We start from the raw sequence: 26465 nt of genomic DNA, 5'->3' as shown, positions 1-26465 counted from the left end.
ATAGGTAAAAGATAATAGTGTGATACCGCGTCACTCCCCCAAGCTTGGGACAAGCCAAGGGGATGCAAATACCAATGACGAATTACTCCTTCGGTAGTGGTGCGTCCATGATTGGAGTAATAAAGTTCTCCAACATCCTGCAAAGCCTGTTGTTCTCCTCTCGAAGAATCTCCACCTCCTTCCTCAGAGCTCGATATTTATCACAAAACTCATATGTGATTTGAATGGCTTCCTATGCTGTAGGGAAGGAACTGAGGTCTAGGACTAGTGTTATTGGTCCCTGCATATTATGAGAAAAAGAGTTAATTGATCCTACATGGGTAGCTTTTCTTGCCCTCAATCTTGCAGCAATCTGTCCCTCTTCGCTTGATGACATCTCCTTTACTTCCTCCATCCGTCCAGCAAGAGTCCCCTGATCAAGATCACGGAGGACTAGCTCCCGCGTTGAAGCTTGTGATCCTTTGAAGATGAACCCTGGGATGACATCTGGACAGAAACATATCAAAACAAAAACACGACGAGAAAATGATATACATACCTCGGGGGATCCGGGGGATTATATAGCAAAAAGTTTTGTAACAAAAGGAAGGGAACAAGGCGAAACCGGGTAGGAGAGGGGCTCCAGGGCACCCACACTAGGCCTAGGCGCGACCTGGAGCTGGCCCGCGCCTAGGGGTGGTCTGGTGCCCCTGGGCTCCTTCTACCCGTTTTCGTCTCGTAATTTTTCATATTTATTAAAAGCGACAAAATATAACCTCAAAATTTTAATGCGAACTTTTTCTTAATAAAACTGTTACCTATTCAAAAATGGACTCTGTATATTTCTTGATTTGCTCCTTAATGAATTCTTCCGGAGTCACCACTTGAATAATATCAATGTCTTCATTATAAGAATCTCCAGAAATATAATGTTTGAGTCTTTGCCCATTCAACACTTGTGTAGTGTTATCCTTCAATGAAGCAATTTTTATGGCACCAGAACGATACACCTCTTCAACAATAAAAGGTCCTTCCCATTTCGAGAGTAATTTTCTTGCAAAAAATCTGAGACGAGACCTATACAATAGAACTTTATCACAAACATGGAACTCTCTCTTAAGAATTCTCTGATCATGCCACTTTTTAACCTTCTCTTTAAAGATCCTAGCATTTTCATAAGTTTCATTCCTCCATTCATCTAGAGAACTCAAGTCAAGCAACCTTTTTTACCAGCTAGTTTAAAGTCTCTATTAAGTTTTTCACTGCCCAATAAGCTTTGTGTTCTAATTCTGAAGGCAAGTGACAAGCTTTCCCATAAACCATTTTCTAAGGAGACATACCCATAGGATTTTTATAAGCAGTTCTATAAGCCCATAAAGCATCATTTAACTTACTAGCCTAATTCTTCCTAGATTTATTAACAGTCTTTTGCAAGATATATTTAATATCTCTATTTGATAATTTTACTTGCCCACTTATTTTAGGATGATAGGCTGAAGCAATCCTATGATTAACATCATATCTAGAAAGGGTCTTTCTAAAACCACCATGAATAAAATGAGAACTTCCATCAGTGATAAGATATCTAGGCACACCAAATCTAGGGAAAATAACATATTTAAGCATTTTTAACGAGGTCTCACCATCGACACTCTTTGTAGGTATAGCTTTTACCCATTTAGTAACATAATCAACAAGAACAAGTATATGAGTATAACCTTCTAAAGGAGAAAAAGGACCCATAAAGTCAAATCCCCAACAGTCAAATTGTTCAATAACAAGAGAATAACTCATAGGCATTTCATTCCGTCTAGAAATATTACCAACTCTTTGGCATTCATCACAAGATAAAATAAACTTTCTTGCATCTTTAAAAAGAGTAGGCCAATAAAAACCTGATTGTAGAACCCTTTGTGTAGTTCTATCTCCAGCATGATGTCCTCCATAAGCACTTCCATGACGTTTTCTCAATATCTCTTGTTGTTCATATTCTGGAACACATCTTGGCATAATACCATCCACTCATTATTTATATAAGTGTGGGTCATCTAAAAAATAATGCCTCAAGTCATAAAAGAATTTCCTTCTTTCTTCAGCTGTAAATATTGGAGGAAAGTACTTGGAAACAATAAAGTTAACATAATCAGCATACTAAGGACTCTCACATGAAGTTACTTTTATTGCAGCCAAATGTTCATTTGGAAAACTATCATTAACAGGAATAGAATCATAAGAAATGTTTTCCAATCTAGACAAATTATCAGCAACACGATTTTCAGCACCTTTCCTATCTACAATATGCAGATCAAACTCTTGTAAAAGCAACACCCATCTAATAATCCTAGGCTTAGCATCTTTCTTTTCCATCAGGTACCTAATAGCAGCATGATCAGTATGAATAGTAACATTCGAATCAACAATATAAGGTCTAAAATTATCACAAGCAAAGACTACAGTTACAAATTCTTTTTTAGTAGTAGCATAATTCTTTTGAGCAGCATCAAGAGTCTTACTAGCATAATGAATAATATTCAACTTCTTATCTACTCGCTGTCCAAGAACAGCACCTACTGAAAAAATTACTAGCATCACACATAATTTGAAAGGGTAAATTCCAATGAGGTGGTTGAACAATAGGAGTAGTGGTTAAAGCCTTCTTTAGAGTTTTAAAATCTTCCTTGCAATCATCATCAAAAACAAAAGGTACATCCTTTTGGAGAAGATTAGTAAGAGGCTTTGAAATTTTAGAGAAATCTTTAATAAATCTCCTATAGAGACCAGCATGACCAAGAACACTACGAATACCTTTAACATCCCTTGGACAAGGCATTTTCTCATTTGTTTCCACTTTGGCTATGTCGACTTCAATACCTCTTTCAGAAATTTTATGTCCAAGAACAATTCATTCATTTACCATAAAGTGGCATTTCTCCCAATTAAGAACAAGATTAGTTTCTTCACATCTCTGCAAAACTTTATCAAGATTGTGCAAACAGTTATCAAAAGAAGTCCCATAGACGGAGAAATCGTCCATGAATACTTCCACATTTTCTTTACAAAAAACATGAAAGATAGCAGACATGCATCTTTGAAATGTAGCAAGAGCATTAAACCAAAAGGCATACGTCTATAAGCATAAGTTTCATAAGGGCAAGTAAAAGTGGTTTTCTTTTGATCTTTCTTTTTAACAGCAATTTGAGAAAACCCAGAATAACCATCAAGAAAACAAAAATGAGTTTTTTTTAGACAACATTTCTAACATTTGATCAATAAAAGATAAAGGGTAATGATCTTTCTTAGTAACTTTGTTAACTTTTCTAAAATCAATGCACATCCTATAACCAACTACTACTCTTTGAGGAATAAGCTCATTATTCTCATTAGGCACAACAGTAATTCCTCCTTTCTAAGGGACACAATGCACAAGACTAACCCATATACTATCAGCAATAGGATAAATAATACCAGCATCAAGAAGTTTCAATACCTCATTTCTTACCACATCCTTCATCTTCGGAATTAAACGGCGTTGATGTTCAACAATTGGCTTTGCGCCAGTTTCCATATTAATAGCATGCTGACATATAGTAGTAGAAATTCCCTTCAAATCATCAAGAGTATATCCCATAGCTCCTCGGTGTTTCTTCAATACTTCCAATAATCTTTCCTCTTCCTATCCTGAAATTTAGAACTAATAATAACAGGGTATATTTTCTTATCATCAATATAGGCATATTTAAGATCATCAGGTAATGGTTTTAAATCGAAAACAGGATCCTCCTTGGGTGTTAGCGTGGTACCCAAGTCTTCCAGAGGTAAATTGTGTTTAAGCATCTCTGGTTGACGAAGAAAAATCTCATCAATCTCATTTCTTTACTCCATAAAGATCTCACTTTCGTGGTCCTCCATATATTGCTGCAAAATATCTTTAGGAGCAAGAGCAATAGAGGCAAGTTGTTCTACTCTAAAATCTTCATCAGGCAATCCAGTTTTATAAGGAGCTTTAGCAAACTTAGAAAAAATAAACACATAAGAATCTCCATCAAATTTAGTAAGAATTTTCTCCTTCTTGCAATCTATAATAGCAACACAAGTATTCAAGAAAGGTCTACCAAAATTTATAGGACAAGTCTTACTAGCAGCTGAACCAAGTACTAGAAAATCAGCAGGATATTTAATCTTACCACATAAAACTTCTACATCTCTAACAATACCAATTGGAGAGATGGTCTCTCTATTAGCAAGCTGAATAACCACATCAATTTCTTCAAGTTCACAAGAACCAATTTCATGCATAATTTCCCTGTAAAGCTGATAAGGAATAACACTAGAACTTGCACCAATATCACATAAATCATAATATCAATGATCACCTATCCTCATAGAAAGCACATGAACACTAGTTTTCTTGGATTTACTAGGATGTGAAACAATATTAGAAGCATCTTCACATAAAATAATGTGTCCATCTTCTACATTTTCAGTAACCAGGTCCTTTACTATTGCTACCGCGGGTTCAATAGTTATTTGTTCATCAGGTTCTATAGCTTTCTTTTTTACTTTTATTAACCACACTAGTTATAATAGAATGTTCCTTTACCTTGGCAGGGAAAGTTACTTTCTCAATATAAGGTTCAGGAAAAACGCATTCAACAGTACAAACTTCATTATTTCTAGCAGGAACACAATTAACAATATCTTTATAAGGTGCATGGTACTTGTTCCACTCCTTTTTGGGAACATCAAGATAAGAGGAAAAAGCCTTAAAATTTTTTGCAAGAATTTGAGAATCAAGACCATAAAAAATTCTAGTATTATGAAATTTGTTAGTTTGCATAAAAGATTCAATGCATTCATAATCATAATCTATACCTGACTTTCTTCCTTTATCATTCTCCTATCCTTCAGTATTTTCCTGAATGCGGTCGAGAAGATCCCATTTAGCATCTTCTTTCATACGTGTAAATGATCCAGAACAAGAAGCATCCAATAAATCCTTATCATGAAGAGAAAGCCTTGCATAGAATTTATTAATAATAATATTACTGGGGAGCTCATGAATGGGACATTTGAGCATTATTGACTTCAATCTCCCCCACGCTTGGGAAATACTCTCTCCATCTTGAGGCCATAAATTATATATTTGATTCCGATCTTTATGAATCAATATCTCACTTGGAGGATATAATTTAGAATAAAAGAGAGGTACAATTTCCTCCCATCCAATAGATCGGCCATTCTTCAGCATCTTATACCATTCCGCAGCTCTTCCCTTAAGTGATAAAGAGAATAACTTCCTCTTAACTTGGTCCATTGAGATACATGCACACTTGAACAACTCGCATAATTCATGTATAAAGAGTAAATGATCACCCAGATGGACAGTTCCATCTCCAAAATTGCAGTTATTCATAACACGTTCAACAATTTTCATAGGTATTTTAAAAGGATCTAATTGAGCATGCGGTGGTTCATCTACTACCGTAGAAGTGGTAGTACTGATCCCAAATAGAGAGTCAAATGGAGACGTCTCCATAATGAAATAAATCAGTAGCGGACAGAAATAAAAACAACTCTTACAGTAAAAGTTTCCTTTACCAAATCCACTCTTCAATAGCGCTTCACTCCCCGGCAACGGCTTCAGAAAATACTCTTGATGACCCACAAGTATAGGGGCTGTATCGTAGTACTTTCAATAAATAAGAGTGTCGAACCCAACGAGGAGCAGAAGGTGTTGACGAGCAGTTTTGATCAAGGATTCAGTGTAAACACTAGCAAACAGGTTTTCAGGGGTATTTGGTATTGCAAATAAATAAAGTACGAGTAAATAAAATGCAGTAATAATAATTGCAGCGAGTGGCCCAATCCTTTTTAGAGCAAAGGACAAGACGGTTGTTGTACTTATGATGACCAAACATTCCCGAGGACACACGGGAATTTCGTCAAGTGCTTTCGCTTCACATAGCTAAATAATATTCATTGGTTTGGTAAGTGTTGTGTGGTGAACCTATGCTAATGCACTACCCCAACTTGTACTAATGAATACTTGTGATTATACCCCTTGCAAGCATCCGCAACTACAAGAAAGTAGTTAAGATAAATCTAACCACAGTCTTAAACTTTGAGATCCTACACTCCCTCGTGCACCGGTTTCCTAACGGGAGTTTGGGTTTCTGTCGCTCCCGCAATGCCATAATTAGTAGTCAAATACACGATGCATTCCCGTAGGCCCATACAGGTGAACTATCATGTAGTCGATGTTCACATGATATCACTAGAAGAATAACACCACAACCTAAATATCAAACCATTAAATATTACTCAACATAGTTCCACTACTAACAACATGACTTCTCCCATGTCCTCAAGAACTAAACGAACTACTCACGAGACATCATATGGATCATAATCAGAGGTGACATAATGATGAATAACAATCTGGACATAAACCTTAATTCAATGATTTCACTCAATAGCATCAACTACAAGGAATAATCAACATCGGGAAAGTTTCCCCTATGAACTAGACAAGTATCAAACCCAAGATGTAGTGGGACGGCGTGGAGATGGCGGTGATGATGGTTCTGGTGGTGGAGATGATGGTGATGATGATCCCGATGAAGTCCAGCTCGATGGCGGTGACAATGGCGATGATTTCCCCCCTCCGGGAAGGAATTTTCCCGGCATATTTCTGCCTGCCCGAGAACTTTTCTCTCTCTGGTTCTCCACCCTGTAGAATGCAGAGCCCTCTTTCTTTGTCGGGGCATCTCCAACAGGGTGACGCAAACGGACGTTAAGCGGCCGTTTGCGTCCGCCGTGACCGAAAATGCGTCTGGGTCCTGCTCCAGCGGGACGATGCAAAGTGAGCGGGCTGTCCGCGATGACGCAAACCTGGCCCAAATATACGTCAGGTTTGCGTCTCCGCGGTCGCGCCGATTGTGGGCCGAAACTTACATAGAACCCACATGTCAGTGGTAGAGAGGCCGATAATATTCCCGCCAGTGGCCATTCCCCGCACGAAAAGTCAAAGTAGATCGGCGCCAGCATTCCAGAAGCGGTGGCCGTCCTCGCCGCCGCAGCCACCACCATGGATTCCGAGGTAACCCTCGCACTCGCCGCCGCCCCAGACTCCCAATAGCTACGACCATAGCTACAATGGAGGCCGCAACTCCGCCAGAAGCAAAGCGGGTCGCCACTGATGACCCACAAGTATAGGGGATCGCAACAGTCTTCGCGGGAAGTAAAACCCAATTTATTGATTCGACACAAGGGGAGACAAAGAATACTTGAAAGCCTTAACAGCGGAGTTGTCAATTCAGCTGCACCTGGAAACAGACTTGCTCGCAAGAGTTTATCAGTAGTAACAGTTTTATAGCAGTAGCAGTAGTGAAATAACAGCAGCAGTGAAACAAAGACAGCAGTAGTGATTATAGTAAACAGCAGGATTAAAATACTGTAGGCACAGGGATGGATGACGGGCGTTGCATGGATGAGAGAAACTCATGTAACAATCAAAGCAGGGCATTTGCAGATAATAATAAAACGGTGTCCAAGTACTAAGCAATCCATAGGCATGTATTCCGTATATAGTCGTACGTGCTCGCAATGAGAAACTTGCACAACATCTTTTGTCCTACCAGCCGGTGGCAGCCGGGCCTCAAGGGAATCTACTGGATATTAAGGTACTCCTTTTAATAGAGTACCGGAGAAAAGCATTAACACTCCGTGAACACATGTGATCCTCACATCACTGCCGTCCCCTCCGGTTGTCCCGATTTCTGTCATTTCGGGGCCTCGGGTTCCGGACAGCGACATGTGTATACAACTTGCAGGTAAGATCATAAAACAATGCATATCATGATGAAACAATAACATGTTCAGATCTGAGATCATGGCACTCGGGCCCTAGTGACAAGCATTGAGCATAACAAGTTGCAACAATATCATCAAAGTACCAATTACGGACACTAGGCACTATGCCCTAACAATCTTATGCTATTACATGACCAATCTCATCCAATCCCTACCATCCCCTTCAGCCTACAGCGGGGGAATTACTCACACATGGATGGGGGAAACATTGCTGGTCGATGGAGAGGCGTCGGTGGTGATGATGGCGATGATCTCCTCCAATTCCCCGTCCCGGCGGAGTGCCAGAACGGAGTTTCTAGTCCCGATACGGAGTTTCGCAATGGTGGCGGCGTACTGGGAGGTTTTTGGCGACTTCGACTTCTCGTCTCGCGTTTTTAGATCGAAACCCTTAAGTAGTCCAGAGGAGGGCGTCAGAGGCCAACCGAGGAGGCCACACAGTAGGGCGGCGCCCCCCCTCCTGGGCCGCGCCGGCCTAGTGTGTGGGGGCCTCGGGCCTCCACCTAGCTTGCCCTTCTGGCTCCGTAATTCTTCTGGAAAAATAAGACCTTCGACATAAATTCCGGGGATTTTCCTGAAAGTTGGATTTCTGCACAAAAACGAGACACCAGAGCAATTCTGCTGAAAACAGCGTTAGTCCGTGTTAGTTGTATCCAAAACACACAAATTAGAGGCAAAACAATAGCAAAAGTGTTCGGGAAAGTAGATACGTTTTGGACGTATCAACTCCCCCCAAGCTTAGCTTATTGCTTGTCCTCAAGCAATTCAGTTAACAACTGAGTGCGATAAAAGAACTTTCACGAACACATTTGTTCATACGATGTAAATATTCTCATGACATGGACAAGTGCTTAGGCAATTCATAATAAGATACATGCAAATAAGATCATCCAATAGCTATGTCAATCATGGAAAGGTACCAACAGATTAATAATAAGCATCATGAATCATGTCTATCAGCAGGATTGCAATGTTCATAAAAGAGTATGATAAAGTGGTATCTCGCTTGCCCGTATTTGATCAGCAAAACATAAATGCCCAGGCACCTCTGAGGTTCATAGAAAGACTAGAAATAGAGATTGTCAAAGATAAAAGCATCAAAGTTATACCACCGTCAATCATATTTTGGGACAAGCATATTATACTAAGAATGACAGTTGTGCTCTCAAGAAAGTGCTCAAAGAAAGGATGGTGACACAACATGAAAGTAAAAGATTGACCCTTCGCAGAGGGAAGCAGGGATTAACATGCGCTAGAGCTTTTCATTTTTAAAACAGGAGTAAAATTATTTTGAGAGGTGTTCTGTTGTTGTCAATGAATGGTAATGGGTACACCAACTACCTCGCCAACCAGACTTTCAAGAGCGGCTCCCATGAAGGACGTTATTTCTACCAGCAAGGTAGATCATCCCTCTTCTCTTTTGTTTACACACATATTTTAGTTTTATTATGGGTGACACTCCCCCCAACCTTTGCTTACACAAGCCATGGCTAACCAAATCCTCGGGTGCCTTCCATCAATCTCATACCATGGAGGAGTGTCTATTTGCAAAATTAAGTTGCTTACTGATGAATCAGAGCAAAACATGTGAAGAGAATTATTAATGAAGTTATTAGTTGGGGCTGGGTACCCCGTTGCCAGCTCTTATTATGAAAGTCCGTCGAAAGTAAATGACAAGGTTGAAGGATAAACACCACATACTTCCTCATGAGCTATAAAACATTAACACAAATTGAGAAGCATTTTGAAGGTTTAAAGGTAACGCATGAGAATTTACTTGGAATGGTTTGAAATGCAATGCATAGGTATTTATGGTGGACACTTTGGAACAACTTGGTTTTCAGGTGTTTGGAAGCACGAGCAGCGTTCCTGCTCAGTACAAGTGAAGGCTAGCAATAGACTAGGGAGCGACAAATCAAGAGAGCAGTAACTGTCATAATCATGCTTGCGGCAAAATAAATTAACGGAGGCATAAAAGTGATACAAGAACTCTGAAGCAAGGTAAATCATCGGGGCTTAATTGACTTTTGTTCAGTCATATGCATGCACGAGCATGTGCCAAGTCAATTCAAATGAATTATTCAGAGGAGGATACCACAATGTCATACCTATTTATGAATAAAACAATGCAAACAAACATCCATGACATGCTACTCATATTAATAAGTTGGAGCTAAACATGAGAGATCATGAACTACTAGATTTTCTTAAATGACATATACCTCACATGAACCAACTAGGCATGCTCACATGGATGAGTATATGTACAAAAATGAAAACAAATAGAGTTCAAACCAGCCTCTCACCACAGTCAAATTGCCGTAGATCGTCATTATTGCCTTTCACTTGTGTAGCTTGGATAATATGAAATGAAAACCACGCTCCAGCCACCCAAGACCATTGAACTCATAATGAACTTTACAAAACCAAAGAAGAACAGCAAATATTTTTGGTGTTTTCGAATTGGAAACAAGAACAAAAGGAAACAAGCAAACAAAGCAAAATCTTTTTGGATTTTCTTATAGCAAACCAACGATAGCAAATAAAGCAAAATAAAAGCAAGAAACCAAAATAAACAAATGGTAAAGAGAAACAACGGAAATATTTTTGGTCTTTTTGTGTTTTAGGAAAGAAACAAAGCAAAAACAAGAAAATGAAAACTAGAAGAGTCACATAAACATAAAGCAGCAGGAATTCGTCAAACTTGACAGCAGTACAGTAATCGATTTTTAAGAAATTCTTCTGCTGCTCAGCTCGAAAAGTGTTCAACTAATGAAAGTTAGATAACAACCTGGGGAACACGCAAAAAAATTGGCTTCGCAAAATATCGTTCTGGCTATTTTTGAGAATTTTTTTGGTAACAGCCCAGAATCTGTTTTCATGCAGCACTTCCCCAAATAGCATCTCCCTCTTATTAGAAAACCACTTAAAGAAACTAAACAAGTATATACAAGTATCCAGCAACCATAATATGCAAAGAATGAGTGATGCCGGTATACCTCCCCCCAAGCTTAGGCTTTTGGCCTAAGTGGAGTTCAACCCCAGCGAGGGTCAGCATTCCACGCCGGTGGATCATACATGGCGTAGTCATAGTGAGGTCCTGGTGCAGAGGAAAAGGGTGAAGGCTCCACATGCCCAAAATGTTGATGCGAAGAACTTGCTGCATCGGATGACGAGCCGAGGTGTTCCTCGACCTCCTCCGTGTTGTCTCTTGCATGATGGCCTCCTCCCTCTATGTATGCATTCAATACACCTTCCGTGACTGACCAATCCTTCCTGGAATCAAGGTTAAATAGAACAGGTGCAGGCAATCCTACTAATTTTTCAGTTTTCTTAGTTGTTCTCCAAGTTTTCTTGTAAAATGTTATCTTGCAGGACAGGTTTCCCAAATTAGATGAATCAGAAACAAATTCATGTTTAATCATAGATACTATGTCAAGTTTCTCTATGGGAAGCTGAATATCAAGATGATGAGGTTCTACACAATGCATAGCTAATAAACGAGAGGCGATGAGACCTCCGCAAATTCCGCCCTTCTCACGGTTAGTAGCAAGTCAATAGGCTATCAAAGCACCCAAATTGTAGGTCTTATTACCTTGCAATGCAGCAGCTAGAAAAGCTAAATCCTGGATAGATAATTTACTTGCATTCTTTCTAGCAAGAACGCACTTAGTAATGAAATAAGCAAAGTAGCGAATAGCTAGGAGTTGAATGCTACTGATTTTACCACCATCCTCTGAGAAACTTCTTCCATGACAAATCATCTCGAAGAGGTTCAAGAGCTCTTGTGGCGATCCCCTCATCTTCTCGCATGATCCCCATTGCGGCACTTTAATTGCTGCACAAAAATCATCGAATGGCAAGTTGACAGTTTTATTATAAATTTTGTACCGAACCATGGGGTTAGATTGCGACCAATTGAACTTAAAATTCTGCACAATAGACATAGTCAATTTTGCATATTGGCATGGTTCTCCGTCAACAAAATCATCCAACCCTGCACGAGAAATTAGATTCTGAACATCTCCCAAGATTCCTGCACTTCTCATGAAGTCTGTGCACGGGTAGTAAGAGGGGTATACTCTCTCTTCGCGGTTAACTCTCATGACTTGTTGCACCTCCAATTCTTGTTGGTTTAGTTGATGCCTATTCCACTCCATTTTCTGAAATTTTTCAACAACAATATAAAATTTGATTTGGTGACATATAATCGAAGGAAACTATTATAGGAACTTGCTAGAGTACTAATCATGCATCAAAACTAGTTTCTACAACTTAGAACAAGCACGCAAGCTCACTAAACATGTTACCTACAACAGAAAAATATTCAAGTATACTCAACCAAACAAAATTCTACTTGGATAATCGGAGGAGTCACATACCGGAGAGCAAATGTGCCAAATTTCAGACAGAAATCTGGGCTGAGCAAAGAGATCGAGAAATCTTGAGCTCTTGAGCAGAAACGCGAGTGAGAGGAAACTGGTGCGAGTTTTTTCGGGAGAGAGAAGAGATTGGGAGGAAGAGATGAAGTAGTGGGGCAAGGAGGGGCCCACACGCCAGGGTGGCGCGCCCCCCTTACTGGCCGCGCCGGCCTGTGGGGTGCCACCCTGGGGTGCCCCACTGGTCATCCCCAGGTGCTCCCAGGTGCGTTTTCGAAAAATAAGACCAACAGTATAATTTTTGTGAATTTTTGAAAACTTTGAAAAATGCACATTTCTGGGTATTAAGTTTATTATTACTGGACTGAAAAAGATTTTGAAATCTCTATACAACTAAAGAACTTTGCAAAACAAAAGTGCTACAGCAAGTAGAACAAGTGGAGGAAGAAAGAAAGGTTGTTTACCTCCTCTATGCATATAAAAAGTATTTGTTAACAAGGTTGATTAAGTCTTGCCACCAAATAAATTTTACATAGCATAAGAAGAAATAAACCTCAAATCAATCATGTTACCTTGAATTGTATTGATATGGATCCAATCATAAGATTTTGATATCCTTCTTTAGGCTCATATATAGGACAATCAATAGTTCCAACTTTGATAGTTCTCACATTAGAAATAGTATTAACTCCACATACTTTATCAATCTTCTTTGGGAAATAGACGGTATGCTCCTTGTCATCAACATTGAAAGTAACTTTTCCTTTATTGCAATCAATAACAGCCCCTGCGGTGTTAAGAAAAGGTCTCTCAAGAATAATAGACATATTATCATCTTCAGACATTTCCAACACAACAAAATCAGTTAATATCAAGCAGTTATTAGTAACTTGAACAGGAACATCCTCACATATACCAACAGGAATAGCAGTAGATTTATCAGCCATTTGTAAAGATATATCAGTTGGTATCAACTTATCTAAATAAAGTCTCTTATAAAGAGAAAAAGGCATAACACTAACACTGGCTCCCAAATCACATAGAGCAGTTCTAACATAATTATTCTTAATAGAACAAGGAATAGTAGGTATACCTGGGTCGCCCAACTTCTTTGGAACTTTGCCATTGAAAGAGTAGTTAGCAAGCATAGTGGAAATCTCCTCATTAGGAATTTTCCTTTTGTTAGTGACAATATCTTTCATATACTTTGAATAAGGAGGCAATTTAATAGCATCAGTCAAAGGGATTTGCAAGAATAAAGGTTTCATCCAATCGCAAAACTTATTATAATGTTCTTCTTCCTTTGATTTTAGTTTCTTAGCAGGAAAAGGCATTTGCTTTTGTACCCAAGGTTCCCTTTCATTACCATGTTTCTTAGCAATAAAATCTTCTTTAGTATACTTTTTATTTTTAGCATGCTTTTCAGGTTCATCTTCAACCTCTTCTTTATCAGAAGCATCATTCTTATCATTATCATGTTCATTACCACTTTCAGTTTCAGCATCAGAAATAGAAATACTATTAGGATCATTAACAGGTTCAGAGGATTCTACAACAGTTTTATGTTTCTTCTTATTTTTCTTAGAAGGAGCATTAGGTTCAATTCGTTGAGAATCTTGTTCAACTCTTTTGGGATGCCCTTCAGGATATAGAGGATCCTGGGTAGAAACACCGCCTCTAGTTGTCACTTCATAAGCATGTTTTTCTTTAGAATTATTTTTTAACAAGTCATTTTGCACTTTAGTGAGTTGATCAATTTGAGTTTGAACCATATGAAAATGTTTAACAAGCATCTTAACATCATTGGAGGTTCTCTCCACAATATCATGCAAATTGCTAATAGCTTGAGAATTTTCCATTAAATGATTCTCTACTCTCATATTAAAATTTTCTTGCTTAACAATATAATTATCAAACTCATCTAAGCATTGAGCAGGAGGTTTTGAATACGGAATATCTTCCCTAGTAAAGAGTTGAAGGGAGTTTACCTCAATCATGGATGAAGGGGGAATTATCTCACATAAATCTTCTATGGGAGGTAGATTCTTCACATCTTCAGATTTAATACCCTTCTCCTTAAGAGATTTCTTGGCTTCCCACATATCTTCATCATTTAATTTAATCAAACCCCTCTTCTTCAATATTGGTGTCGGAGTTGGTTCAGGTGTAGTCCAATCATCATGATTCCGGCCTATTTTAGCCAATAATTCTTCAGATTCATCTGGAGTTCTTTTCCTGAAAACACAACCAGCACAACTATCCAAATATGCTCTAGACTCAACGGTTAGTCCACTATAAAATATATCAAGTAAATCATGCTTTTCCAATTCATGTCCAGGTCGAGCTCTGATAAGAGAGCAAAATCTTGCCCATGCTTCAGGCAATTTCTCTCCATCTTCCTGGTCAAAGCTATAAATTTTCTGCAAAGCAGCATGTTGAGCACTAGCAGGAAAGTATTTCCGAAAGAAAACATTAAGCAAATCACCTGGACTATTAATAGAACCAGGAGGTAAATTATTATACCAAGTTTTAGCATCATCCTTTAATGAGAAAGGAAAAATTTTAGCAACAAAATAAGTACGCATCTTGACATCATCAGAAAACAAGCTACTCATAGAAGAAAGTTCATTCATATGTTCTACAATACTTTCTTTTTCAATACCACAAAAGGGTGCTTTCTCTACAATAGCTATATGAGATAGATCAAGAGAAAAATCATAATATTTATCCTTAATGTTTATAGGAGATGTGGCAAATTTAGGATCAGGAGATAGCTTATACCTAACAGTATGTTGTGCGAGAAACTTTTTAATTTTTCTTGCATCAGTAATAGCATTGCATTTATCAATAAAATCATCATTAAGCTCCACATAATCCTCATCGGGATCTGTCGTCGTGGTGAACGAGCAGATGCCATAGGATGGCTTAGATTGGGGCCGAATGGACGCAAGAGGATTCGGGGGAGGGTTTGCGATCAGGTGGGAAGAGATTCCGGATGGTTTCCTCAAGAACTTGGCCAAGGCCAGAGGTTGAAGAAGAAAGACACAAGGAAGAACTCCCTCTAGATCACCATTTTCATTGATGCACAAGTTACAGGCTCTGCCTTCCTACACGCGCGCGTACCTACTTGCTTGCCCGTGAAGAAGGGCTGCCCCCTCTCCTTATATAGGGGAGAGGGTGGCTTACACTGCAAGAAACCCTAATGGCATCTTTGACTGGACAAACTACTTTAACAGGCTACTGTACAAAGCTACTTTAATCATAGATGACACCGGGGCCTTCTTTTATCAGGGCTGCTGATGTCCTCCGGCTTCTTTGGACGTCACCTCTCTCTTTGGCGCCAGGGCTCTGAATAAAGTTACTTTGCTTGGCTCATCCTTGTCTTCTTGCTCTGAAGAGAATCTTTGACCAGACCTGCCGACAGGCTCTCCTTTCCGGTATCTTCTTTACCGGGTTCCGGCATACCCCTTTGGGGATACCGGCTTAGCCTTGCTCTCCCGGATTCCTACTAGGCTTCCGGTAAGAACATTAAACCGGTATCTTGATGGCTCAAACCATCCGGTTTGGCATGCCTTTGGCATACCGGGGGTTATCCCCCCAACATTAGTCCCCGAAGCTGGTATAGTCTGGAGGATTCTTTCCTACAGACCATGCCAGGTTTTCATCTTTTTAAGATACCGGTTTAGCCACTCATCTTTTGAGCTAAGTTCCGGCACCTTTACCCTTGTTCCTTTTCTTCTCTTCGCAAGGCTTGTTCCGGCACCTCTTTTTTCCGGCACCTTGTGTCTTTACTCCTTCCTCGGCGAAGTCAAGAATATATCGGGTCCCGCGCCTGTCAGTGACATGCGCATTGTAACTGACGCGCCAGTGTCCGCTGTCACATCGTATCGACTCCCGCGCACGCATTAAATGCACCGCAGCGGATCCCACTAGCCGTTCTGGATCCTTTGGGTATCTCCGTGTGGCCTCCTGTTTTTGCGTGTATCTCCTTGACACGTGGCGGCCCATGATGCGAACCGCCGTGGGCCGCGAGGCGAACCGCCGCGGCCCAGCGGTTTCCAGCCCATTTCCCTTCTCCTTTATAAGCGCAACCGCCGCTCTCTCTTCATCTTCTCCGCATTCCCCACTTCCTTGCGCACAGAGTTCTTCGCCTCCGTGCTCTCCGCCGCTCTTCGTCTTCCGCCGCTCGTTCGTGCCCGTCGCCCGGCGAACTCACGCCTGCGTTCCGCCGGACTTCGCTGCGCGGAGATCCTCAGCAGCGACTCCGCCGAGCCCGCCGCATTCGCCTTTCCTCAAGCACTTCTTCGCCTCGCCGCCGACGGACTTCCTCGCCGGTCGCAGGCTCGCCGTTTCTCCAGCGAACTTCTTCCCTCGCAACTCCGCCGCCCCAGGTTAGGCTCGACGCGCCTTTACCCCTTTCCTCTTGCACTTTGGATCTTGGGACGGTAGAGTATTTATTCGCTCTTTGTTTTGCTTTTCTTCTTACTCGTAGATCTTCGCGCGTGGGTTCGTTCGGGGAAAACTGTTTCTCGGTAGATCTCGGCATCTTCTAGATCCCCATGCCTAGTGAAGAGTCTCTCCCTGCGGCCACCTCTAGCACTCAGGATAGCAACGCTTCCGGTGGGCTAACCGACGACGCCGCCGGATGGGTCGACGTCCAGCCGGAAACAAGAGACCGGCACATCTAGCCGGGCCTCCGGAAAGGACAAGACACGCGGAGCCTGGAGAGGTTCCGACGTGACCCAATACGAGATCGACTGGCTCTACCGGTCCAGGAGGATTCCGGAAGGAGTCACCTGCCGGCTTCCTCGCGGCGAAATCCAACCGGTGCTCGAACCCGGTGAAACTGTTGTTTTCCTTGCTCACTTTGAGCGTGGCTTCGGCCTTCCTGCCTCTGACTTCTTTCGTCAGTTCCTTGATTTCTATCGTCTCCAACCTCATCATCTCCCCGGCAATGCCGTTTTTTACCTTTCTTGCTTTGTGGCCTTCATGGAAGGCTACATTGGCATCCGTCCCGCTCGAGAGACGTTTGCCCGCTTTTTCTCCCTTCGGATCAACTCGGTCCAGGGCAAGGACATTCCTGCCCCCAAACCCCCCGTTCAATGCGGGTCCTGCATCATCGGCTCCCGTCAAGGGAGCCCCTTTTTTAAGTTCAATGGCCTCGAGTCTTGCCGCTTGTGGCAGACGACATTCTTCTATGTGAGGAATGCGGGCGACGAGGACCTCATCAACCTGCCGGCATTCAATCCGGCGCCTCCAGCCAAGACTAATTGGCAGTACAACCCCGGAAGGGATCACGCCGAGACGAACCGGGTGGTGCGCTTCATGCAGAGGTTGATGAAGGACACCGACATCTGCTCCGACGATATCATCCGCACTTTCATCAGCCGCCGGGTGCTTCCCCTCCAGCGGCGTGCTCACAAGATCAGTGAGATGTACGGCCCCGGTGATCCTACCAAGATCACCGGCCTGGCCTTGAGCAAGGAGGACGTGGTCCTTAAGGCTAGTCAGATCTGCCAAACTGACATGCCGGATGACTGGGAGTGGGGCCTTTGCCCCCTCAGCGCCAGGAACCCTCCGTCCGAAGATGTAAGAAGATATGCGGCTCTGGTCGTATTAGCGGTAACTTTTGTACTTGTGTCTAATCTTTCTTTTTCCTTTGTTTTCAGGCCAAGGCCCGCTTCCCCCGGATCGATTCAGACCGGCGAGGCCCTCGCCAGAAGAGGCCCCTGGACAAGTACGATCCGGATCCTGTCATTCATTGGCTGGATCTAAGGATGGGCCGGACTCCAGCTTCCCGCCTCGGCAAGTCTCCGCCGGAACCTGCTGGTTCGTCTGATGACTTGACCATACTCGAGGTAGCTTTCCTGTTCGTTTTCTTATACCCTTTTTGTTACTTCCAATCTGTAGATCTTCCCTCAGCCAGCAACAAACCACAGGTCCATGAGCATGTCCCCCCGCTGCAGGCCGAGGTTGGCGACGAGTTTCTGGGCAAGCTCATGGCCGAGGGCCAAAAGAGCGATCCTCCAGCTGCCGACGCCGGCCCCAGCCATGCTTCTTCCGGCAAACGCCCTCGGACTGAGGTTATTGGTGGGAAGCAGGTGGGCACCAAGCGCTATAAGCAGAAGCGGATGCCGATGTCTTCCGGGTAAGTTCTTATCTTCTTTTTATGCTTTCTTGGTTTCCACCGAGTTCTTTTCCGGTTGCTTTTTCCCAACTTACTCTGTTCTTCCTTTCTCTCAGCCCTGCGCTTGAGCTTGGCTCTGCCGGCTCCGCTGGCTCCACCGGCTCCGCGAGGACTTCAACTCCTCCTCCTCACTCAAGTCCGGTACCATCTGGTGCCGGCAACACCTCTGCCTCCCCTTCGGGAGGCACTACAAGTTCGGGGCGCGCGGCCCCAACACCTCCAGATCACCGCGCGGAGGAGGACTTCACCTCCCCTCCAGAGACCCAAGACACCGGCGCCAGCAACATCGGCGCCGGCCAGACTGAAGCCGGGCAGGCGGAACCTCCGGTTCCTCCCCCGAAGAAGAAGAAGAAAGAAGCAAGCTCTTCCCCTACCGCGCCGGATGCTTCCGCGCCGGTACCTTCTCCTCCCAAGGCCACGCCGACACCGCCGCCTAGCCAAGGACCTTCCGCGGCCAAGCAACCGGCGCCGTCGGGGACTCCCAAGATCACCACTTTCCTCAAGCCCGGGGCTTCCCGCGGCAAGGCTGTGGAGGGCGGCGCCTCTGGCGCTTCAGGAGATGTGGTGCTGCACGTTGGCCCCGCCGCGCTCGCTGCACAAGACAAGCCCACCGGCCTCCTGGGCCGGATTGTTAATCTGAAGCGCGCGGGCAAGGACCTGGGGCACCTTCTCCCTTATGCCCAGAAGTGGAATGAGGCGGATATCTCTGCTTCTACCCGCGGCCTGGGGAAGGATCGCCTTCCGGCACCGGATCCCGCCGGGGCCCGGTCTACTGAAGAACATTTCACGCGGCTTAAACGCGCCGTGAAAGAGTTCGACAGTGCTTGGTACGATGCCACCAACAACGTGGTGGTAAGTTCTGCTAAATCTCTTTTATAATTTCTGTTGATGCCGGTTTCTTTTTCTCTCCGGATCTTATCTATTCTCCCAGTCCCCGAGTTTTGTGGTGAGAGCGCAGCTCTTGGCGCAAAACTTTAACCTAAAACTTAGCGTGAAACCGGCACTGCCAGTCCCCGAGTTTCGGGTTGAAACCTTGTTTCTTTCTCAACTATTTTTTCTTTTAAACAGAGCACTGCTGACACCCGGAAGCAACTCTTCGAGGAGCTTCTGTGGGAGCACCGGGAGCTTGCTGAGGCCCACAGCCACTGCCAAGGTTTGTTTCTTTTGCCTCCGGTATCTTTTCACCGGAATGTTTCCTTCCTTGATACTTACGCACTTTTTGTTTAACAGTTGTTCCGGAAGCTAGCCTCGAGGCCCTGAAGGCCCAGGTTGCCAAGCTTCAAGGTACCATCTTTTTCTGCTAACCCTTTTCTTTTTTCATTTGATCTATTGTTGCCTGTTAAGACTTTTCTTTTCGGTATTTAGGCGAGAAGGAGCAGCTCCTTAAGGAGCACAACGAGGTGCTGGAGGCCCAGAAGACCGCCCTGGGGGAGCTCAAGGAGCAGGCTATACAAGCCGCGCTCCGGCATGAGCAAGCCTTGAAGGACGCCCGGGTAGCAGCGGAGGCCAGGGTGGCGGAGATTGTGGAGGATTCCACCAACGCCAACACCGTCCTCGCGGCAGAACTGGAGGAGGAAAGGAAGTCGCGGAAGGCAGCGGAGCGCCTTATTGATACTATGACCACCGATCACCGGGAGTACGATCGGTTGGTTATGCAGATAGATGCGCTAGCCCTCCGTAAGCTCCTGCCTTGCCCCTTCTTTTGCTTATAAGCTTTTTCCTTTGAAGATTTATCTTTGTTCCTTGCTTTTTCCGACATGTTTTTTCCGACATACTCTTTCCGGTGTCTCGTGTTTATGCTTTTCCTTCTTCCTGTAGAGCACTTCCCGGCATCCCAGGTCTTTGCCTTAAAGAAGGTGAGGGAGGATCGGATTGCGCGGGAATTTCCAAATCTGGATGCGCACTGGGATGGGTACGACTATCTTGTCGCCCTCTCCGCGCGTGTTCAGCATATGCGCTCCGTCGACCGGCTTCTTGCTGACCTGCCAGCCGCTGCCATCCAAGTTTTCAAGGTTTTGTGGCCTGAGGAGGAGCTGCCGGGGAATATCACCCTCACCGCCTCGCGGCTTAATGACGCCGGGCACCGGATCCGCGAGTGGCAGTGTTCCGCGGCTCGTGCCGGAGCTGACACGGCGCTGCGCTCTGTGTGCTCATGGTACCCTGCTCTTGACCTGGATGCTCTCCAAGGTGTTCGCGCGGACGCTCCCACGGACACCGACCCGGCGCTCTCCGCGAAGCGGCAGGACCGGGCATACCGGCTCGCTGAGTATGCCGAGGTCCGCACCTTCATCCCACCCCCTCCTGGCGTCAAGGACTACCTCAGCGATGAGGAAGAAGAAGACGAGGGAGATGAAGGTGAAGCTGCCGAGGACGCGCCGCCGGAAGCTCCCGAAGCCGGCGCTACTCCTCCTGAAGATGCCGAGGCCGGTGCTGCTCCACCCGACGCCCCTGCTGCCTGATGACCTTCTACGATATCTTTGCCTGCTATGCCTGTTGGCCCTGTTTACCTTAAGACAATGTCTGTTAAATTCTGCCCCGGAATGCCGGGGCTTATGATGTAAGACTTAAGTTTGCCTGTGGTTGTGCTACAACATTTCCTGCCGGTAGGTTATACCGGTAGCTAAGTATTTAAGAGTTTGCCTTAGCATAATTTGCTTTTGGTTTTGATTTTATCCTGCACTGCAAAGATTTCTCAATTGCTTCCGCATCCAATTTGATGCATACTTGGTTCTTTTGCCTTGGCTCTGCCTGCCTTCTCTGGGCGTTCTTTGGCGTATGAGCACAAGGTTCTTTCACCAAACAAACATCTTCTTGAACTTAGAAATAACTTTGAAATTTTGCAAAAAACCGGTTTAACAGGGGTTAGTTAAACTTTCCGGATTGTTCTTTCCTGCTCTCCCTTTTCGCAGTTCATGTGCTTATCTCCTACCGGTTTATCTTGCTTGCCATGAAGCCGGTTTGCGGACAGCAGCAGAGTCGAAGACTCCGGTAGGATTTAGCACACTACTAAACCGGAAAGAAAAACATTCAATAAGCAACCGGTAAACTGAAAAAATAAACAAGTTACATGCAACTTAAGTTGGGGTAGTCCCCGAGATTCACTCGAGGTTCCGGCATCTTTTATTCATAGCATATAAGGTACAAAAAGGAACTTCTTACACCACCACTTCAAGAGTAGAAAGGGCGCAACAGAGCTACGTTCCATGGACGCTTGCTCTCCTCTCCGGACCTGTCCGCCTTTCCTTTCTTCCACTCCTGTGCATCGATCAAGTAGTATGCATCATTGTGAAGCACCTTGCTTACAATGAAGGGACCTTCCCATGGTGGCAAGAGCTTATGCCGGCCTTCAGTGCGCTGCACCAGGCGAAGTACAAGATCTCCTTCCCGGAAAACTCTCGGGTTAACCTTCCGGTTATGATAGCGTCTTAGGTTTTGCTGGTAAATGGCTGTTCTTGCCAAAGCCAGCTCTCTTGCTTCTTCCAGCAAGTCGACATCATTTTCTCTGGCCTCTTTGACCTCTTGCTCAGTATAGAGCTGTACCCTTGGTGAATCATGAATGATATCGGTTGGTATCACCGCTTCTGCTCCATAAACCATGAAGAAGGGAGTGTATCCGGTAGACCGGTTTGGAGTTGTTCTTATACTCCACAGTACTGATGGTAGCTCATCGAGCCAACATCCCGGTGACTTTTCCACCGCATCAATGAGTCTGGGCTTGATACCAGAAAGCACCAAAGCATTCATTCTTTCCACTTGGCCATTGCCTTGTGGATGTGCCACTGAGCACAAATCCAGCCGGATGTTCTTTTCTTCACAGAACCTTTTGAACTCACCTTGAGCAAAGTTGGTTCCATTGTCAGTGATGATGCTGTGCGGGTATCCATACCGCAAAATGACATCTTTCAAGAATTTCACAGCTGTATGCCCATCACACTTTGCGATAGGTTTTACTTCCAGCCACTTGGTGAACTTATCCACCATGACCAAGATGTGAGTCATGCTGCTTCTTGCAGTTTTGAATGGTCCAACCATGTCAAGGCACCAAACAGCGAATGGCCATGTTAGCGGTATTGTCTTTAAACCGGATGCTGGGGTATGGTTTTGCTTGGCGTACCTCTGGCAGCCGTTGCATTTTCTTACCAAATCCTCAGCGTTCTCCAAAGCAGTGGGCCAATAGAACCCATGCCGGAATACCTTTGCTACTAGCGCCCTTGACGAAGCATGATGCCCACATTCTCCTTGGTGAATTTCCTCAAGCATCTCTTTTCCTTCCTCCGGTTCCACACATCTTTGAAGGACACCGGTAACGCTTCTCTTGTACACCTCACCATTGATGAATGTGTAAGCTTTGGACCTTCTTTGTATCCTCCTTGATTCATTTTCGTCAGCCGGCAAGGTGCCGCTGATCAGGAATTCCTTAATAGGTTTAATCCACGATGGTATTTCTCTAACCAAAAACACCGGTGCATCTATCTCCATGCTATCTACCAGCATCGTTTCTTCCGGTATGGGTACAGCAGTCCCCGAGCCTACCGGAGCAGTCCCCGAGCTTGCCGGAGCAGTCCCCGGGTTCCCTTCATCGATATCCATGGGTACTATGTGTGACTCTGGTACAAAAATTGATTCTGACTCCGGGCTCGGTTTGATCGATGGCACTCTTAGGTGAGCCAAAGCTATTCCGGGAGGAATTTCTTGCCTAGATGAGCCCAGCTTGGACAAAGCATCCGCGGCCTCATTTTCTGCTCGCGGCACATGGTGAAACTCACACCCTTCGAAGAATCCGGCAATCTTTTGCACGTGAAACCGGTACGAGGCCATGTTGGCATCTTTTGCATCCCAATCCCCGGAACACTGCTGTACCACAAGGTCTGAATCTCCGTAGCAAATGATCCGGTGCGCACCGATTTCTTTTGCGACCTTAAGCCCATGGATCAAAGCTTCATATTCAGCGACATTGTTTGATGCCCTGAAATGCACTTGTAAAACATACCGGAGGTGATCTCCTTTTGGGGAAGTGAGCACCACACCGGCACCTAGACCTTCCTTGAGCTTGGATCCGTCAAAGTGCATCTTCCAGTATTCTATCCTCTGATCAGCGGCTTGTCTTGCATCTCCGCCCAATCAACAAGGAAATCAGCCAAAGCCTGTGATTTTATGGCATCTCTTCTTTCATACACCGGTACGTACGGTGATATCTGGATTGCCCATTTCGCAATCCGGCCGCTGGCATCTTTGTTGCACATGATGTCGGAAATTGGTGCTTCGCTCACCACTTTCATGGGGTGCTCCTCAAAGTAGTGCTTGAGCTTGGTGGCGGCCATGTACACGCCATAAGTCATTTTCTGGAAGTGAGGGTAGTTTTGTTTTGAGAGGGAGAGCACCTCGCTCAAGTAGTATACCGGCCTCGGACGGTTTTTTCTTCCTCTTCTCTTTCAACTACAACCACTACACTCACAACCCGGTTTGTTGCTGCTATGTATAACAGCATAGGCTCTCTTTCTAAAGGTGAAGCCAGTATGGGTGCTGTGGCTAGCATTGTTTTCAGCTCTTTAAACGCTGCGTCTGCCTGAGGGGTCCAGACGAACGTGTCGGATTTTTTCATGAGAGCATAGAGTGGCAGAGCTTTTTCTCCCAACCTGCTTACAAACCGGCTTAGCGATGCCAAGCTTCCGGTAAACTTTTGCACATCTTTTAACTCTCGAGGGATAGCCATTCTTTCTATTGCTCGGATCTTTACCGGATTAACCTCTATGCCCCGGCTTGATACTAAGAAACCGAGCAGCTTGCCGGCGGGGACACCAAAGGTGCATTTTGCCGGATTGAGTTTCATCCGGAACCGTCTTAGGTTATCGAATGTTTGCCGGATGTCATCGATTAAAGTGTTCTTTACCTTAGTTTTTATCACGATGTCATCCACATAGACTTGTACATTTTTTCCAATTTGATCAAACAAGCATTTACGCATACAGCTGGTACGTTGCACCAGCGTTGCGCAACCCAAAAGGCATAGTGACATAGCAATAAGCCCCGTGCGGGGTAATGAACGCAGTTTTTATTTGATCTTCCTTTTTCAAAGGAATTTGGTGGAAACCGGAATAGGCATCCAAGAAGGACAACAACTCACACCCAGCAGTTGAATCAATCACTTGATCGATTCGTGGCAAAGGAAAAGGATCTCTTGGGCAAGCCTTGTTCAGGTTGGTGTAGTCGATGCACATGCGCCACACCTTCGGAGCTTTTGCCTCCAGGTTCTCATCTTTCTTCTTTTCAACCATTACCGGATTGGCCAGCCACTGCGTGTGCGTGACCTCCACAATGAACCCGGCAACTAGCAGCTTGGTTACCTCTTCTCCTATGATCTTTCTTCTGTCTTCAGCGAACCGGCGCAGTGGTTGCCGCACCGGCTTGGCATCTTTCCGGACGTTTAGAGAGTGCTCAGCCAGCTCCCTCGGAACACCTACCAAATCATCAGTTGACCAGGCAAAGATATTCCGATTCTCACGGAGGAAGCTGACGAGCGCGCTTTCCTATGCTTGGTCAAGGCCAGCACCGATACGAACGGTGCGCTCTGGGTAAGCCGGATCCAGCACAATGTTCTTTGTTTCATTGGTTGGCTTGAATGCCGGTGTGCCCATGTTTTCACTCATTGCTGCTAAGCTCATTTGCGAGGATTGAGCCAGCGCAACAGCTGTCTGCATTCTTTTCTTTTCCTCCGCGATCACCAGCGATTCTGCTAAGTTTGATCCGGCAGATCTTTGTTTCAGTGAGATCTTATAATTTCCCACCACAGTCAATGGCCCACGAGGTGCCGGCATCTTCATCTTGAGGTAAGCCGTATGAGTGGTGGCCATGAAGGCTGCCAATGCCGGTCTCCCCAGCAATGCATGGTAGGGGCTGTCTAGATCCACCACCTCAAACTCCAGATTTTCCACCCGGCAATTGTCACGTCCTCCAAATGCCACGTCCACCCGAACTTTTCCTATCGGGGCACAGGACAAGCCAGGAACAATCCCGTGGAACGTTGTGCGCGTTGGCTGAAGCATGTTTTCTGTTATGCCCAGCGTTTGCATGGTGTGCTTGTACATGATGTTGATGCTACTCGCCATTGTCTATCAGCACCTTGCTGAACTTCACTCGAGTTTGCGGCCCTTTCATGATCGGGTCCACAACAAGAGCATATCCACCCGGATTAGGCATGATCTTTGGGTGATCCTTGGATGACCAGGTAATTTCCTGATTGGACCACATCATGTACTTGGGAACTGCCGGCATCACAAAGCATTGACCTCCATGGAGCGCCGGTGTACACTTTGCCGGTCTGTTGGCTCGATGACAAAGACAACACAACACAGATGCGGATCTTCGTAAACATTCCGGCCTAAAGGTGCCGGTGGAGGTGGCTGGTTATCATTTTGCTCCACCCGGTTAACTTGCTGATGCTGGCCGGTTTGGCTGCACCGGTAAGGCGTTTGCCCGGTAAGTGGTGGTGGTGGCGGTAGCTGTTGTTGCTGCTGCGGCATGTCTTGCGGTGGCCGCGCATCTTTCACTGTTCCTTTTTGCATCAAGTACTTGGTCCAGGTACAATCCTTTGTCAGATGGTTTGACGGATGTGCCGGATTCGGCGTGTGCCACCGGCAAGGCTGATCCATGGCAGCTTCCATGGTGTATTTTGCGGGTTCTTGCCAGTTCTTCTTCTGGACCCAAGGTTTCTTTTCCACCCATTGTTTCTTAGGACCCGCCCATGGCTGCGATCCGGTTTTTGCCTCTGGCTGTCGCTGGCCTCAAAGTTTTCCTGCACAGCAGCAACTTGCTGCGGACCGTACCTTCGATCCGGAAACTCTTCTCTTCTTTTGTTATTCCGGTTGTCCGGTGCTGTTCGTGGCGCAGCTGTTCCGGCTCCGGTTGCCTTTGCCGGCTGCGTTGGGTCTCCCAACGCATAGCTATCCGCCACACGTATCATTTCTGCCAAAGTTGTCGGCATGTTGCGCTGCAACTTTTGCCACAACGGTGAACCTCTTACGCATCCTTTGCTAAACCAAGCAATGGCTTGT

The 26465-nt window shown here is 44.8% G+C and overlaps 2 protein-coding genes across 2 annotated transcripts; both read left to right on the top strand.

Moving 5' to 3' along the window:
- The first annotated feature begins 16898 nt into the window (after nucleotides 1-16898).
- LOC139835490 (uncharacterized) lies at nucleotides 16899-20034 on the top strand. Its single transcript, XM_071825347.1, has 7 exons — nucleotides 16899-17816; nucleotides 17897-18085; nucleotides 18167-18375; nucleotides 18471-18775; nucleotides 19645-19698; nucleotides 19780-19907; nucleotides 19978-20034. Exons 1-7 carry the CDS (start codon nucleotides 17217-17219, stop codon nucleotides 20032-20034), a joined length of 1542 nt encoding a protein of 513 aa, XP_071681448.1. The 5' UTR covers nucleotides 16899-17216.
- Nucleotides 20035-20037: 3 nt separating this feature from the next.
- LOC139836008 (uncharacterized) lies at nucleotides 20038-21204 on the top strand. The gene is made up of 2 exons (XM_071826028.1): nucleotides 20038-20091; nucleotides 20233-21204. The coding sequence occupies exons 1-2, from the start codon at nucleotides 20067-20069 to the stop codon at nucleotides 20871-20873; spliced, it is 666 nt and encodes a 221-aa protein (XP_071682129.1). The 5' UTR covers nucleotides 20038-20066; the 3' UTR covers nucleotides 20874-21204.
- The last annotated feature ends 5261 nt before the right edge of the window (nucleotides 21205-26465 follow it).

The sequence above is a fragment of the Lolium perenne genome, chromosome 2 (genome assembly GCF_019359855.2).
Source record: "Lolium perenne isolate Kyuss_39 chromosome 2, Kyuss_2.0, whole genome shotgun sequence".
Classification (NCBI taxonomy): domain Eukaryota; kingdom Viridiplantae; phylum Streptophyta; class Magnoliopsida; order Poales; family Poaceae; genus Lolium; species Lolium perenne.
This window is presented reverse-complemented; position numbering and strand designations above follow the sequence as displayed.

Excerpts from the sequence above, each read along its gene's own strand:
- LOC139835490 (XM_071825347.1), top strand. The coding sequence starts at position 17,217 with ATGGAAGGCTACATTGGCATCCGTCCCGCTCGAGAGACGTTTGCCCGC. Across the intron at positions 18,086-18,166 it reads ATGACTTGACCATACTCGAG|GTCCATGAGCATGTCCCCCC; the intron begins GTAGCTTTCCTG and ends AACAAACCACAG. Across the intron at positions 18,776-19,644 it reads GAAGAAGAAGAAAGAAGCAA|TTGTTCCGGAAGCTAGCCTC; the intron begins GCTCTTCCCCTA and ends TTTGTTTAACAG.
- LOC139836008 (XM_071826028.1), top strand. The coding sequence starts at position 20,067 with ATGCAGATAGATGCGCTAGCCCTCC. Across the intron at positions 20,092-20,232 it reads GATAGATGCGCTAGCCCTCC|AGCACTTCCCGGCATCCCAG; the intron begins GTAAGCTCCTGC and ends TTCTTCCTGTAG.